This window comes from Protopterus annectens, chromosome 17.part0 (assembly GCF_019279795.1).
Source record: "Protopterus annectens isolate FY-2018-M chromosome 17.part0, PAN1.0, whole genome shotgun sequence".
NCBI lineage: Eukaryota > Metazoa > Chordata > Ceratodontiformes > Protopteridae > Protopterus > Protopterus annectens.
The window spans coordinates 672,455,548-672,471,342 of NC_056751.1; the positions used below are offsets into that span (position 1 = coordinate 672,455,548).

General features: G+C 39.1%; 1 protein-coding gene across 2 annotated transcripts in view; it reads right to left on the bottom strand.

Moving 5' to 3' along the window:
• LOC122791715 (intelectin-1a-like) overlaps positions 1-15,795 on the bottom strand; it is a 655,125-nt gene that overhangs the window by 293,004 nt on the left and 346,326 nt on the right. For both annotated transcript variants that reach the window (XM_044059612.1, XM_044059613.1), the window contains exon 3: positions 2,224-2,400. In XM_044059612.1, the coding sequence (XP_043915547.1) occupies positions 2,224-2,400 (177 nt within the window). The remainder of the gene's footprint in view (positions 1-2,223; positions 2,401-15,795) is intronic.

Consider the following 15,795-nt stretch of genomic DNA (forward strand, 5'->3'; position numbering starts at 1 on the left):
AGTCTTCCTCTCCGTGTGAAGAAGAGACCTTCCCTAATCCTATTTCTCTGTAACCTGGACTAGTGGATGGGGAAAATGAAAATTCACCCCAAGTCTAGCACCAATGTCTCTGATGGACAAAGGTGACCATTAAAGCATGCCTTACATACCATACACCCTTTATAATAACCTCTAAGGCACAATAACTCATGAGATATATTTCAGTTGCATGGCTATACTTATAAAGGCCCTAGTGGTCATTAGCCTAGTATACAGCCATGAACTTATGAATATGTGGCCATTTGTCAGAAATCAGGAGAAAAAATGAATACAAATGCATTACATAAGGATATGGAAAGAAAAAATATGAAGCTTGCTGCTACACAAAGGCATAATATAAGCATATTGAAAAAACGTGAAGGGCACTGTTTTTGTTTTTCTGTCTTACAATGCATTAATAATAACTTAAGAGGTGTGGTTATAACAGCCAAAATGCTAAATACTGAATTATAGGTGGATAAGTATGCTAAGGCCATTATGTCATGAGATATGGGTATTTCACAAGATTACTGGTGTACTGTTTTGTCTGATGAAGCACATGGTATAAAAGCTTGTTGTTTTATATTGGGTTTTAATACCCGAATAAAGTTAATCTTTCTTTCTGAAGCCATTTTTCCAGGGCATTCTATTCCCACGTCAGGTACGTGGATTAATTTTCCAAGAAATGGTAACACAGTGCAGCTTGGGATGATTGTGCAACCCTTCAGATTAGACATTCAGGTGAGGTCCCATCTACCTGAGTCGATGATAGCTCCCATGGATGTAAAAGATCCCAGAGCACTTATCGAAAACAAGAATGCAAAATTCCTGGTGCCCTGGCTAAATCTGTCCAAGCTAGGGACTCCACTAAAAGAAGGACACTGGAACAGTGGAACTAAGATGAAGAACACTGAGTAAATAAATAAATAAATGAAGTAAAAGATGTATCTGTGTAGGATGTTTAGTAACCAGAAAGTGACGAAGTAATCTTGCAGTGAATGAATGTCATTAGATGAAAAGTCTCAGCAGTCCTAATGTTATATTAACATTAGGAGGTTTATTTTATCAGTTAACATACTAGTACCTGTTTTCAGGGTAGCTGGAACATTTTCTCTTGCTCTGAGTCACAGAACAGGCAAATGGAAACCGATAAAATCAAAACAAAGGACTACAGGACTATTAGGGCTACAGCTCATTAACAGCTTGTAGCCCTAATCTTCTATGCTAAACTACCTGTTTATGAGACGTTACAATAAACAGATTAATAGTATGTGTGATTCACCAACCCAGGTGGAGTAACTTCTTTTTTTAATCACAACAGAATTCAAATACTTGTTTAAAACAGGTTCACAGGCAAATGCTAGGCTTTTAGTTTGCAGACTATAATAAGCTTGCCAATGTCAGAGGTTGGACTCAAACTCTATATGCTGTATTGGTGTGGTAAAGACATTAACCATTATGCCATCCCCTTCCCCAAGACAGGCATTTACTGTTTTCACTAGAGAATTATGTTCTCTTAATTTGTAATAGAGTAAAACTTTAACGTGGCAAGGTCCTGCTTCACATGCTGATAACATGCTGTGATTTTTCCTGTCAATTACATAGAGAAAAACAACTAATTGTCATAGACAGGCAGTTACAAATGAAGCAACACACCTCTTGTGCCATGCAATTAACCAGTGCTCCTAGCCACTTCTTATCCATAGTCTGGAATAAAGTTTCTCTTTCCGTCTGTCTTAGTTTGAATGATTTCTAAACTTCACTTCAGAATTTTTACTCAGTCCTTAATGTGTCCAAAATATAGCAAGCATGGATAATGCTCAACAGGATTTTCAGTACAAATATAATGTTCCTACTGTCAAAAGATATATATATGGTTACTTTATGGACTAATTAATCAAACTCTTTCTTTCAAATTGCATGAATTGACTGTCATTTCCAGATAAATACATACTGCACACACTATCAATAGTTCAGTATTGGTGTTAATGAATATGTTTGTACTTTTATACATTTTACTGTACATTATATGTTGTATTTTATACTTTTATACTTTTTTCATACGGTGAGAGCTTTTCTCACTGGTGGCCTCTGTAAAAAACATTTGTCAAGTTGAGATGAGCTGTTTGAAAAATATAAACAAATGAATACATACAAATATAATTCAAAAATACATGTGCACACACACGATCCAAAAGGCCATACCTTGTGTAATTATGTACTTTTCCTTGATCTCTTTGCAACTTTTGCCAATGTACTGTCTCTTCCAATCTAGTGAAGACAAATTGATGGTCGATGGTTCACCAACATGGGTACCAGCACAGTCCATTAGACTCTCCAACAGGAAACTTTTCTGGAGTTTCAGACTGCATTGCTTATCATCTTTAGAACAACAAATAAAGAAAACAACAGTGATTTATAAAAGTAGCTTGTTTTTATGTAATGCAAGTTCAACAAGGCACAAGCACATGCATACATACAACACAAATACCACACACACACACACACGCACACACACGCGCACACGCACACACGCATGCACACACACACACACACACACATATACAACAACAAAAATTAAAGCCACAACAAAACAGATAGAGCCTAGGTTTAGTCCAGTAATGGCAAGTGTAGTATCAGGAAAGGAAGCACAGAGGTTGGTATGCGTGTGCATATTTCCTATAATGTGTGGATCACTTCCTGATTGTATTCATGCCATTTTGACCCACATCATGGCTGGAAATAGTATTTTGGCTAGTTCTCTTGCCCTGTTGACAAATAGATAAAAATAGAAGTAGCATATTGACAATTTTTGATCCTACATTTAACTACACATACATTGTATATATATATCACCATATGGCAAAACAATGGTGCAGTAAGTACTGGAAACAGACTTCAACCTGAATTTAAAACAAGTTTACAGAAATGTTTTCTTACTCAAATGTCATTTCTGATGCACTTAATACAAACCTGAGAATACACCTCCTTATGCAATACCTTCTGGTGCTTCAGAAAAGACTGATTTTTTTCATACATTTCAGATCTAACCTGCTATATAGTTTAAAGGTACTAACATAGAAAACAAGGGCATAGTTTGCAGCAGTTTATTACCAGCATAGACGGAGCACTGAATGGGCACATATTAATCACTGACAAAGTAATCTGGCTTTATATATTTATATATGCAGTCACTCTATATACTCTGTACAAGCTCATTTCTGCAGAGCGTATTTGCATAACTCAGTGTACCTCTCTATCAAGCTCAGACTTATTTAATAATTTACAGGAGTAAAATTATATTTCAGTGTCCATTTTCACAGTTTGCTGATGCCGTAGTTTATTTAGTGATAATTTACAACCAGTCCTTTACTATCAATAAGTCATACAGTGAAGTCATTTTCTAACCCTCTGACAGTGTCTCAGGTCTGACATTGGTTCTTGGCTCAGTGACACATCAGGCCTATTAATTTATAGGACAGACTTCTCTGCAGAGTCAGGGAACAAATCAAACCTTGAAACTTATTAATTATGCATATTGGTAAATCAGTACTTTCACTGTTGCATACTGTTGTACCTGGGTTCACTTCCTCAGGTGTGCTCATGTGCTTGACCACTGCAGGTATAGGTCTCAGCTGGTTAGATGGTTTCCTGTATGTCTTCTGCAAATAATATCCTTTATCATAGGTTCATAGGTTCATAGGTTGGTACTAGGCTATCGGCCCTAGGGCATATACAAGCCTAACCATAACAATTCCCTGGATATTTCTTCCCACAGTATTTACTTCCCTGGACCCCTGTCTAGCAGGGTGACTGACATGATCCCCGGGGTGAATTTCCTATCTCCCATCCAATCGTCAATGTTCATTTTGAAGAGGCCAAGGAGGCGGTTTGCTTGACATGTATGGACAGTCTATTCCAGCATATGGGGAGTCTCTGGGTCAGGAACCTATCCCTCCAGCATGTTTTGTTCATTGTGATGACAAGGTTTAGATCCCTGAAGCGTTTGGCTCTGAGGGATTGGGATTTCTTTAAGTGGAGCATGTCCAACAGCTCAGGGTCTGACATGGCCTTATATGTTAAGCAGAGATTGCTTCTGAGTAGACGATATGCCACAGAGTATAGCTGGAGTTTTTTAGATGGTCAGCATAGGGCATCTGCTTTAGACCTGTGATTCTTTTAGTGAGGTATTTCTGCGGCCTTTCCAGCTGTTGCAGATGTCTTGTGAGGTACATACCAAATGGGACGTTGTACTCTATAATGCGTCTAATGAGGGATGAGTACAGTGGGACAATGACCTCCTTTTTTCTGGATGAAAAGCCCTTAGTGATGAGGTGTGCCACATAGAAGGATTTCCTGACTGTTGTGGCGATTTGGTTATCAAAGGTGAGACCACTGTCCACCTGTGTCCCTAAGTCTCTCATCACACTTTTGGTGCTTAGTGTACTGCCACCTATGTGGTAATTCATGAGTACATGTTTTTTCCCAAAGGGAATAACTATACATTTCTTGGCATTAAGCTTGAGCCCATAGCTCCGGCACCAAGCATCTGTTTCTGTAAGGCCCTTTTGTAGAATATCCACACAATTTGGGGATTCAATAATGGCATCCAGTTTGTGGTCATCTGCAAAATTTAATAGCCAGAGTCCCTTAGTGTTGGCCTGTACTTCAGAGAAGTAGATGCCAAACAAGAGTGGTCCCAGGACTGAACCCTGAGGTACTCCACTTGTCACTTGTCTGGAGCTGGATTTGGAGTCGGCTACTTTTACAGTCTGGGTTCTGCCAGTAAGCCAGTTGGCAACCCATCAAGTGATGTAGGGATTTATGCCCAGCTTAGTAAGTTTATCTATGATTCCAGAGTGTGGGATGGTGTTGAAGGCCTTGGTGAGGTCCAGATAGGCTGTGTGGACTGCCTTGCCCTCGTCCACAGCTCTGAAGGCTGATTTGAAGAAGTCAATCAGGTTCAGGAGTCAAGATCGACCCTTCACGAACCCAAATTGGGTGGGGTCCAGTATTTGAAGGTTGCCAATGTCTTTGTTTATAATTTCCATGATAATGCATTCCATGCCCTTGCAGATCAGGCTCGTCAGACTGATGGGACGGTAGTTCCCGGGATCCAAGGTGGAACCCCCCTTGTAGAGTGGGATAACTCTAGCTGTGTGCCATTCAGTGGGCACGAAGCCCGAGGTGAGTCTATGATTAAACATGACATTTAGGTGAGGTGCCAGTTCATTTTGTAGTTCATGTAGTACACAGCCCGGGATGTCATCTGGTCCCATGGATGCTGTATTCTTAGCTCTGGAGAGTGTGGTTTCTACCTGTGTGGCCATGATTACCAGAATTTTGCAATCTTTTGGTATTGAAATGGGCCCTTTAGGGGGTGAGAGCGGGTGAAGTTGGCACTAAATTGATCTGCCAGGATATTGGAAATATCCTTGGGATCAGTATATTTAATGCCATTCTGATCGGAGCATTGCCATTTAGATTCTTGACATAGCTATAGAATGCATTGTGATTGTCTTTGGAATCTTTGGCAATTTTATTTTTGTAACTAGCTTTGGAGGATTTAATGAGGGATCTCAGCTTCTTACTGAGGCTGGTGAGGGAGTTTTTTGCATCCTGGGATTTTCCTCTTTTTTGCAACAGTTTCTTCCTTCTGTTGTATAGTTTGTTTATGGCAGGAGACCACCAGACTGACTTCCTATTTTTGAAGGAGAGCATCTTGGTTCTATTTGGGATGGCATGATTCATGCAGGAGTGGATGTGCTCATACAGTGCCTTAGTGTAGGATTCATCAGTCAAATTTTCAGCTCCTGTCTGCATGGGTGTCATGACGTTTGTCACTTCTGACTTGAGTAGCATGAAGTTGGCTTTGGAGAAGTCTTTTATGGAGGTTTCCTTACTGGGGGGGTGGGGTGTGGATGTCAAGAGTGATTCGCTTATGGTCAAACCTGACCAATGAGGGGGTGACCACTGGTGTGGAGCATCTATCTCCCATATTGGTAATGACCAGGTCTAGGATATTGGAGCCCCTGGTGGGACAATGGATTAGTTGATCCAGGGCATTGGAATTTATGAGCTCCAAGAACCATTGGAAAAATGTGCTTGTACCTGAGTAGTTTTTCCAGTTAATGGCAGGGTAGTTGAAATCACCCAGTATTAGGGTGTTTGGTTGCATCTTAATATTTTCCAGTATGTTTAGAAAGGTGTAGTGAGAATCTTGGGACATGGTGGAGGATCTGTAGCAAGTTGCAATTTGGATTGCAGTCTTACCTAGTGTTAGTTGCACCTGGAGAATTTCAGATGTATTATGTTGGGCAACTAGCCTGGAGGTGTGAATATCCTTGGTGAATATGGACACTCCTCCACCTTTAGTGTTTCGGTCTTGGTTTGGTGGCCGAAAAGTGTGGTAAGAGTTGTAGCCTGGTTTTGCAGGGGTGCTCTCTGGAGCCTTGAACCAGGTCTCAGTTACTGCACAGATATCGATGTTCTCCATTTTTAGGAGTGCCTCGAGACAGTGCATTTTGAGGTTTAGACTTCTAGCATTGAGTAACATTACCTTCAGATTTTGCATGCTTGAATCTGTTACAGTGGTGGTTTTGTCCTTTGAACCTTGCCTAAAAAAGGCACTATAGGGTGGCAAGAGCTTTAACCAGTAACCTGAATCTCAGGGGTGACAGGTGCAGACGATCTCTGGCAAAGCATCGCAGTTTGTCGATCATGTCTTCCCAGGCAGACAGATACTGCATCCCCTTTGAATGACACCAGAAACTTAGCCAATTGTTGAAGTCAGTCATTTTGTCCTTATACTGTGGTATCATTCTGGGCGAAGGCAGGATGCTACTCAGGGCTAGGGTCATACCTGCCTGGGCCACATGATCTGAGAGCTCTTCCATGTCACTTTTCATGTAGTCCAGGGAGATATGCTCAATTCATTCACTCCAACATAGACAATGACAGAGTCGTATTTGTACTTGTTGTGGAGTGACTTGAGTGCATGCGTTATGTGGTGGATCCTGGCACCCGAGAGGCAGCTGACTGTAATTTTCTCCTTGTTCAGCCTTGTGAGTGGGACATCAGTGTGCCTGACTATAGAGTCACCTATGACTAAAGTTTTGCGTACATTGTCTTGCCTTAGGGGCTGTTGTTGGGTGGCACACTGGTGTTGTGAGCTATGTGTCACTTTGGTTGTGACTGGTGTTTGTTTGCATTTCAGCTTCGGAGGGCCTTGTTGCTTGGGCAGGTTAATGTTAAGGGCCTCTGCATATGTGGGTTTAGTGTTGCTATGTGTGGGTGTTGATGGTGTGGGTTTTGAAGGGCTATGTGTTGCTTGAGGTGTAGTGCAGGTGTTAACCTTCTCCTCTTGACTGTCTAGCACAATCTGGGCTGGAGAGAGCTTTGCTTCCAGTTTGGCTATGTAAGTGCATCTCTCACAGGTTGTAGTGTTGGGAGGTAGGGGGAGAGGGTTGTCTGTGTACATGAGGCAGTTGCTGCATTGCCCCAGTATGCCCAGATTCACCAGGTGGACAGGAGAAATCACCGGAAGCTGACCCTTTGACATGTCTGTTTAGGTACTTTTTTTGTATAGTACAAGAGCTGCTACTTTGCAATTATAGGCTGTTTAGTGCTTAGGATTAATTTCTCCTTATTGACAAGGGGAGTTGAGTACTTGTATCGGTTTAAGGCTTCCTAGTGATTTCCAGCAGGTTCTAGAGCAAGTACTAGTCACAGAGGTTCAGATTTTAGTGGTAATACTGAGAAACCAGCTAGTTCTAAGGGGAAATTTGAAGAGCAGACTTTCTGGCACCTGGAATAGTTTAACCGTAGCCCTACGGTGCTGCACGATGGGAAAAATGTGCAAACACACGCATTTCTAAGCCAGAAAGTTGAAAGGGATAGAAATCAGCCCAAAAAGGCTAATACAATTACAATTTCAGAGCTGGAAACCACTCCTCTAGTGTTAGATAGGCAGTACAATGCTCACCACTCCCACTGCTAAGCAGTAGGATTTCATGATCAGAAACTGAACTTGTTTTCTACGTGAGAATTCCTGGAATCTAATTAGATCCCCCCCAATCATATTCCAAGGAAACACTGAATCTTCCTTGTTCAGTTATCTCCCCTTTGCATTTTCATGATGATAGAACTTTTACAAGTACTCTTTCTTTTAGGTTCATACATAAATACAAAGCTAGATGCTCTTATGGACTGCTTTTAAGCCTAGCCAATTTCCCTTTTTTTGCTTGAAATAACCTATCCCATTTGGTTATAGATTGCCTTCAATCATCCCATGGTTAATAATTATATATTACCCCTAATGAGAATAACTGCGATCATACCATAGGTAATTTGAGGGGACCTATTCATGGGATAAAGCATTCAGGAGCTGCCTCTGTACATATTGAACAATTCCACTCAATCTGGATTTCATCAAGTCCAGTATGGTTCTGATATGTCTTCTCAAAAAACAGTTATGTCAGTATCTGTCCTATAGTACAACTGTTTTCTTTCTTTTTTCTTTCTTTCTTCTTTTTCTGTTATAACAGAGACAGTGAAACTTTATTCACAGCTTTCAGCATGGTATTAGACAATGTATTTGTACATATTTTCAAGTTTTGTACAAGTATTTTAGCTAATCTATTTGTGAGCAGGTCTCTGATGCACCAGGGAAATAATTATTCTAATTTGCTAAAAATATAATAAACGTTTTCTGATATAAAGTGCATTCCATTGTCTATTTTTATTTCTTATTTTTTTTATCAACTGCAGGACTGTTCTTGAAGCCATTTTCAGCCACAACCTGGGAACACTGTACAATCTTACAGGTAAACATTTATACACTACAATTTTCAAGAATTAATCAGCACAGTAAGAACAGTTTTAAGCAAATAAAAACATCACAGTATAGTGTTAAGTTCAAGGTTCTAATAGGAACTCAGTGTTAACAATCAAAAAGTGTTTAAAGTTGATTAAGGTCTCATTATATTTTGTAAAGTTTATATTTTAAACAGTACACATTTGCAATAAGAAAACTCACAAGACAAAGTGGAATTGACATATGTGCAATTTACAGCAAACAATTTACAGCTTTTAGTATGCCATTACTAGCAGATTAGTGGAGAATTTGCTCTTCTCCCTCTGCCCCAAAGGCCCACACATTGTTGTGAAAAATGGTGAAGACAGGTTTGTCCATTGAACTTTACCTGTGAAGCAGGTACGTTTGCCAGCAGCACACACTCTTCACTAATGCTTTCAGTTCTGTTAAAAAATTATTTACTTAAAGGACAACTATTCTCTAAACACAGCATTCCTTTCCGCAGAGAATATTTTCCTTTCAAGGGAAGGATCACCATACTTTTGGCTCTTTTTTATGAAATGTCAGTACTTGAAAAGCCAAGTGCCGACATGCCAAAAAAAATATATATATATCGAAACTGCAGGAGAAAAGTGAATCGCAAACATTGCTCTTCTCCTTTAAACTCCTGTTTTGCAAAGACGTAAGCATCCCTGTACACACCGATGTGAAGTCCAAGCCTTCCATGCCTGCAGAACTTATGTATGCTATTTCCAAGACTACTATACCTCAAAGAAAAGTGAAATTTCTGAGATATGCCCATCCTAGACGTAATACATGTAAGTCGTTTTTTTTTTGGATGGTGTCATTCAGTCTCCATGTTTTGGGACTCGCTTTAGTGGGTAACAACATTTCAAATGATTACCCATACTTTCACATATTAAAAAAGCATGACATAGCAGTAGCTTCCCCTCTGTGGCATTTCTGTCCTGGTTAGCTTCCTCACAACACACCATGTTGTGGCTGAATGGACTCTCATAATACTTTGTGGATGTGTCTCCCTTGAACTTACATCACTTTGCCTATCACAACTGCATTTTTTTCCAGGAAACATATAAAGCTAGATACCTTTAGCTCTTTTTTGTTTCTTTGATATCCACTGAAGTCATAAAGCTATTCAGACACAAAATTCACAAGTTTTTGACTGTGTACTATCCTATAAATCTATATTTTTTTTCTCTCTTCCCTGGGGCCATAAACCTATTTAATGTTTTGTATTTTGAAAACCTGATAACCATTAAGAACAATTTCACTAATCATCTGGGCTTTGCAGACCAAGAAATATAGTGCTTCCTCTGACTCATCAAAGGAGGTAGAATGAAGAAAGAGTCTGAAACTCACAAACTATCATTTTTAAAAAGGTTATGGCTTCCTTTGCTGCCTGTTATAGCTTTCTACAAATGGTCTAGCACACATATTGAAAGCAAATATGTAAGAGCTGCTACAAAAAAGACTAACATTTTACTGATAATTCCCAAACTTTACAGTATTTCTTAATATTTCTATTTCAAGTGAATGAGAATCAGATCTGACACAACAGACTGGGGAATTAATCTCATCACATGTGGCCTCACAGTGCATTATGGGCAGAGCGTTTTTTTCCAATACAAGATCACATCAAGATGTCTATCCTGTAGATGGCCAACTGACAGCAGTGAATTTTGAGAGCTCCATAAACTAGTATAATAATATAGGGACATTTTATTATTTTCAAGTTTAAAACATCAGAAATCTATAGATAAACTACAAAACTACATAAACATCAATTTTGGTGGCGATACACAAAAATGTTCCTGTCAAGTAACTTGGAGATATATTGAGTCACTGAATATGAACAGCTCAAGGAATTCTCATCCAGATGCTGCTTTGAAAAAAGAACTGCAATTGATGACATCTACCTTACAGGAACTATCTTTGAAGAAGGATGCTTCAAAAATGACTTGGAAAACCTCAAATTAAATTCTCAAAAACAGACTGATACTCTTAAGGAACTATTACAGCAAAACCATACAAAAATAACAAAGATTGAGACGTCTCTAAATGACATTGAAGGGAGACTCAAAGAGGAAGAATTCCAAAATTAATTTCTGCTTAAACAGAATACATAGCTATTTAACAAAATAGATGACTTAGAAAACAGGCAAAGGAGAAACAACATAAGGATCTTTGGTCTGCCTGAAAACACTGAAGGAGAAGACATTATTTCATTCTTAACCACCTGGATTCCTGAATGTTTAGACTTAAGAGAGGGACTTTCATTTGGAATTGAAAAGGCACATAGAGCACTGAGGAAACCTGCTTCTAACGCAACAAATACTCCACCGATATTCATAGTTATAACATTTCTTTCATTTCTGGACAAGGAACTAATATTAAAATCTGCTTGGAGAAAATCACCCTTAAAATACAATCAAAGCTTTATAAGGTTTGACAATAATTATTCTTCCAGAATACTAGAACAAAGGAAAAAAGTCTGGCCAATAATAAAACTGTTGAAACAAAACAACATTAAAGCACAGCTGGCCTTTCCAGCCAAAATAAAAATACTTTTTGCCAATGAGATGAGAACCTTATTGACTTGGAAGAAGCTACTATATTCATCTACTATATTCATCAACAACGACATAGTGTCTATCCCAGAAGAAATGGAATGGATGGTCCCTACTCTTAAAAGAATAAAAGAAACAAATCCTTGGACTGATGCTAGAAAGAAGAAAGAAGAAACTGATTCCAAGATAGCTGTCCCAAAAAAATAACTCTTGCAACTACATCTCTCAAAGTATCAACTGATATGGTACATCACTTGTCATCTGCTTTTATGTAAAAAAACGGAAGGTTTCTTAAACAACTGAGAAGCAGTAATGATTTATTCAGAATGTTCAGAGTCCAATAATTCTTCACAAACAACAGTAGGTCAAGATGGGTTACTATTGACGTTATATATAAGCCAAACAAAGCAACATTTATTTTATTTTATTTATTTATTTAACATTTGTTAACCGGGAAAGTCCGACTTGGAACAGAGACAATTTTCAGCAGAGGCCCTGGGGGAAATGCTCCAGATGCATGTCTTAGTAACATGGGAGGAAACCAGAGCACCCAGAGGAAACACACACAAATGCAGGGTGGACATGCAAACTCCACACAGAAGGTACTCCAGCCGAGAATCGAACAGGAGAACCTCTTGCTGTGAGGTGACAATGTTACTGCTGCACCACTGCGCTATCCTGTAATATAATACAAACATAGAAGTTTCTGTTCCCCTACTTGAACTCAATCAATACTTAACTTGTTCATTTTTCATTGATTTTACTTATAATAATTTAAGTAATTAATTAACTAATTCAACAAGGTACCATTCATCAAAGTTCAGACTCAAATGTAAGAAATTAACATCATACATAATAGCAGTAACAATAGAGTGTTTTGAAAAATAATGCTGTCATGGAGACTAATGCCGTCTTCAGTTAAAGTATGATTTAGAAATGTCATGTATAGCCTGGTTAAATAATAGTAGCAAGCTCTTAGTACAAATGTCATAATTATTCTGTTTAAATATAGTTAATATAAATTATGGCAGGTATTACAGCTACAAGTGCTGTTTGATCAATCCTGATATGGTGTGCATGGATGCAGCTGTGTCTGGCAGCTAGTACAAATGTCATTATTATTCTGTCTAAACATAGTTAATATCATTTATGGCAGGTTATCATAGCTTTGAATGCTGTTTGATCAATCCTGATATGGTGTGCGTGGATGCAGCCATGTCTGACAGCTAGTGCAAATGTCATTATTATTCTGTCTAAACATAGTTAATATTAATTACGGCAGGTATTATAGATTCAAGTGCTGTTTGATTAAGCCTGACATGATGTGTGTGGATGCAGCTGTGTCTGGCAACTGTTGTATGTTGCCGTTTTCATCTCCGGGAAGCTGTGGGTTGTGGCTTGTGGCTTGTGATTGAGGTTTACTGATGCTTGTGTATTAGGAAGAGACATTTGGTGTTTCAGCCTGGATCCAGGGGAAGGGGGTGGATAAAACCATGATTTGGGATATTTTGCCAGAGAATAGTTTGTTTATACATCTAAGTGAGAGGTGGGAAGGTTGGAAGAATGTGTTATCTCTTGTTGTGGTGAGGTATTTTTTTTTTTTTTTTTTGGTCTGTGTGCTCTCCGTTCTTTTCCTGGCTGCTGCCTCGCTGAAAGGGAGGGAATTTAGGCTTGAAGTTGCAGTGAAGTGAATCTTTACTTCAGGTGCATCACAAGCCGTAGATCAGGGTAAGGTGGTTCACACGGCCTATCTTGACCTCGCCAAGGCTTTCGACACCATCCCCCATTCTGGAATTATAGCTAAACTCACTAAACTAGGTATAAATCCCTACATCATAAGATGGGTTGCCAACTGGCTCACTGACAGACCCCACACTGTAAAAGTTGCAGACTTTAAATCTGACCTCAAAGCAGTGACAAGTGGAGTACCACAGGGTTCCATCCTGGGACCTCTCCTGTTTGGTATCTACTTCTCTGAAGTACAGGCTAACACAGAAGGCCTCTGGCTAATGAAGTTCGCAGATGACTGCAAACTAGGAGCCATAGTCCAGTCCCCAAATGATGTGGACATTCTACAGAAGGGCCTCGCTGAGACAGATGCCTGGTGTCAGAGCCATGGCCTCAAGCTCAATGCCAAAAAGTGCAGTGTCATCCCCTTTGGTAAAAACTCTGTACCCATGAACTACCACATAGGCAGCAATCTACTTAACACCGAATGCATGATAAAAGACCTTAGAACCCAGGTGGACAGTAGTCTCTCCTTTGATAGTCACATCACCACAGTAGTCAGGAAGTCCTTCTATGTGGCACACCTCATCATAAAAAGGTTCTCATCCAGGAAAAAAGAGGTCATTGTTCTCTACTGACACTCATTAGACCCATTATAGAGTACAATGCCCCTTTTGGAATGTACCTCACAAGACATCTGCAGCAGCTGGAAAGGCCACAGAAGTACCTCACAAAGAGGATTACTGACCTCAAACAAATGCCCTACACTGACCGCCTCAAAAAACTCCAGCTTTACTCCGTATTATATCGCCTACTCCGAGGTGATCTCTGCCTAACATATAAAGCTTTGTCAAATCCAGAGCTGTTGGACATGCTACACCTAAAGAAATCCCAGTCCCTCTGAGCTACACGCTCTGGGGACCTAAACCCAGAGCCTGAACTTGAAATGTCACAGAATGTAACTATCATATTCTGAACAAATAGTATTAACATATCAATGAACAGGATATGCAGTAGGGATAGATTCCTGTCCCAGAGACTTCCCATACTCTGGAACAGGCTACCCATCTATGTCAAGAAAAGTTCTTCATTAGCACTCTTCAAGAAAAATCTTGATGAGTGGATGGGAAATGGGAAATACACCCCAGGGATCACTTCTGTGTCTCTGTTCGACAGTGGCACAGAAAAATAACTTTCTTGGGTGGCGTAAGCCAGGGAACCTTGTTGGCTAGGCTTATGTAGGCCCTTGGGCCGATAGCCTAGTACCTATCTATGAACCTATGAACCTATAAGCCTCTGGTATGCAGTACACAGACACACTAACAGAAATAGATGCTCCCAGGTTGCTATAGTAAAGGAGAAAGAGTGACAATAATGCTTAACGGTTCTGAGGAGCCTCCAAGATGATTCTCGGCAATTAAGTTTTTGTTTTTAAAAAAATATATATTTATATAATAAAAGGGCTATTTTAAACCACATGTACACATATTGATGGTCTCCCAACACTTCATTTAGCTCATTAAATTGATTATTGATAAAAAAATTAATAATAATAAGCACAATTTTATATTTAAAATGTATTTTGGTCCAAACACATAAAGGACATACTTAAGAGTGGAAGTCTGAGTTATTGTGAAAGACTAAGAGCACTTGGTCTTGTGCAGTGTCCTTTGCAGTGGTCTGGGAGGTGAGCTTGCTTGGACATGGGGATAGCTGAATCTAGGGGTGTTTAGGGTTGCCAGGAAGTGCTAGAGAGTCATCATTTTTCCTTCATGGAAATAGCTGTGGGAATGGAAGGTGTGTTGAGTGGTTCACTGGCAAAGTGCCACTGCATGGATCAGACTGGTAAAATGGAACAGGACACATATTGGTTTGCATATTTTAAGAACAGTCTGGAAACACACCACATGAACTAGCAAATGGTATTCTGGCAAAACTGGATCGGCATTGTTGCCCATGCTTAAAGTACTGATATGTGTGAATATAAGGATGAAATATACTTATAACAAATAAGAAACTAGAAGAGTCTCATAATTTAAAGTCTATGGACTCTATAAACATGCTTGGAAGGAGCTAATAACAAGAATAAGCATTACAGCTTGTGGTCTCTCAAAAAACTAAGCAACAGCCAAAAAAAAAAAAAAAACACACACACACATAATAGTTATGTAATGTATGATTTCAGTAAATCTAGACATAAAATATATAATCGTCATATAAGATGAAGCAGTCCACTGAATTTAGATTTTAAAGGCAGGATTTAATAACATGTGCTTGTGTGTAATAACACTACCATCTTAACTTATCATGCATGACATACACTATATTGAATATCAAGGGGAAGCATGATTTTCTTATATAAGCAAATATGCATAACAAATCATGTAATTGCTTTAACTTGTAACCCATCCTGACCATACATAATACTTAAGTGGTTACCAAGGTAATTAATGTTTTATACATGACATCAAACTGACAAAGTTGTTCAAGAGAAACAATAGAAGCCTGAACTTGAAATGTCACAGAATGTAACAATCATATTTTGAACAAATAGTATTAACATTGACAACAGACAGTTTAATAACATGGGCTTGTGTATGATAACACTACTGTTTTAACTTGTCATAAATGACATACACTATATTG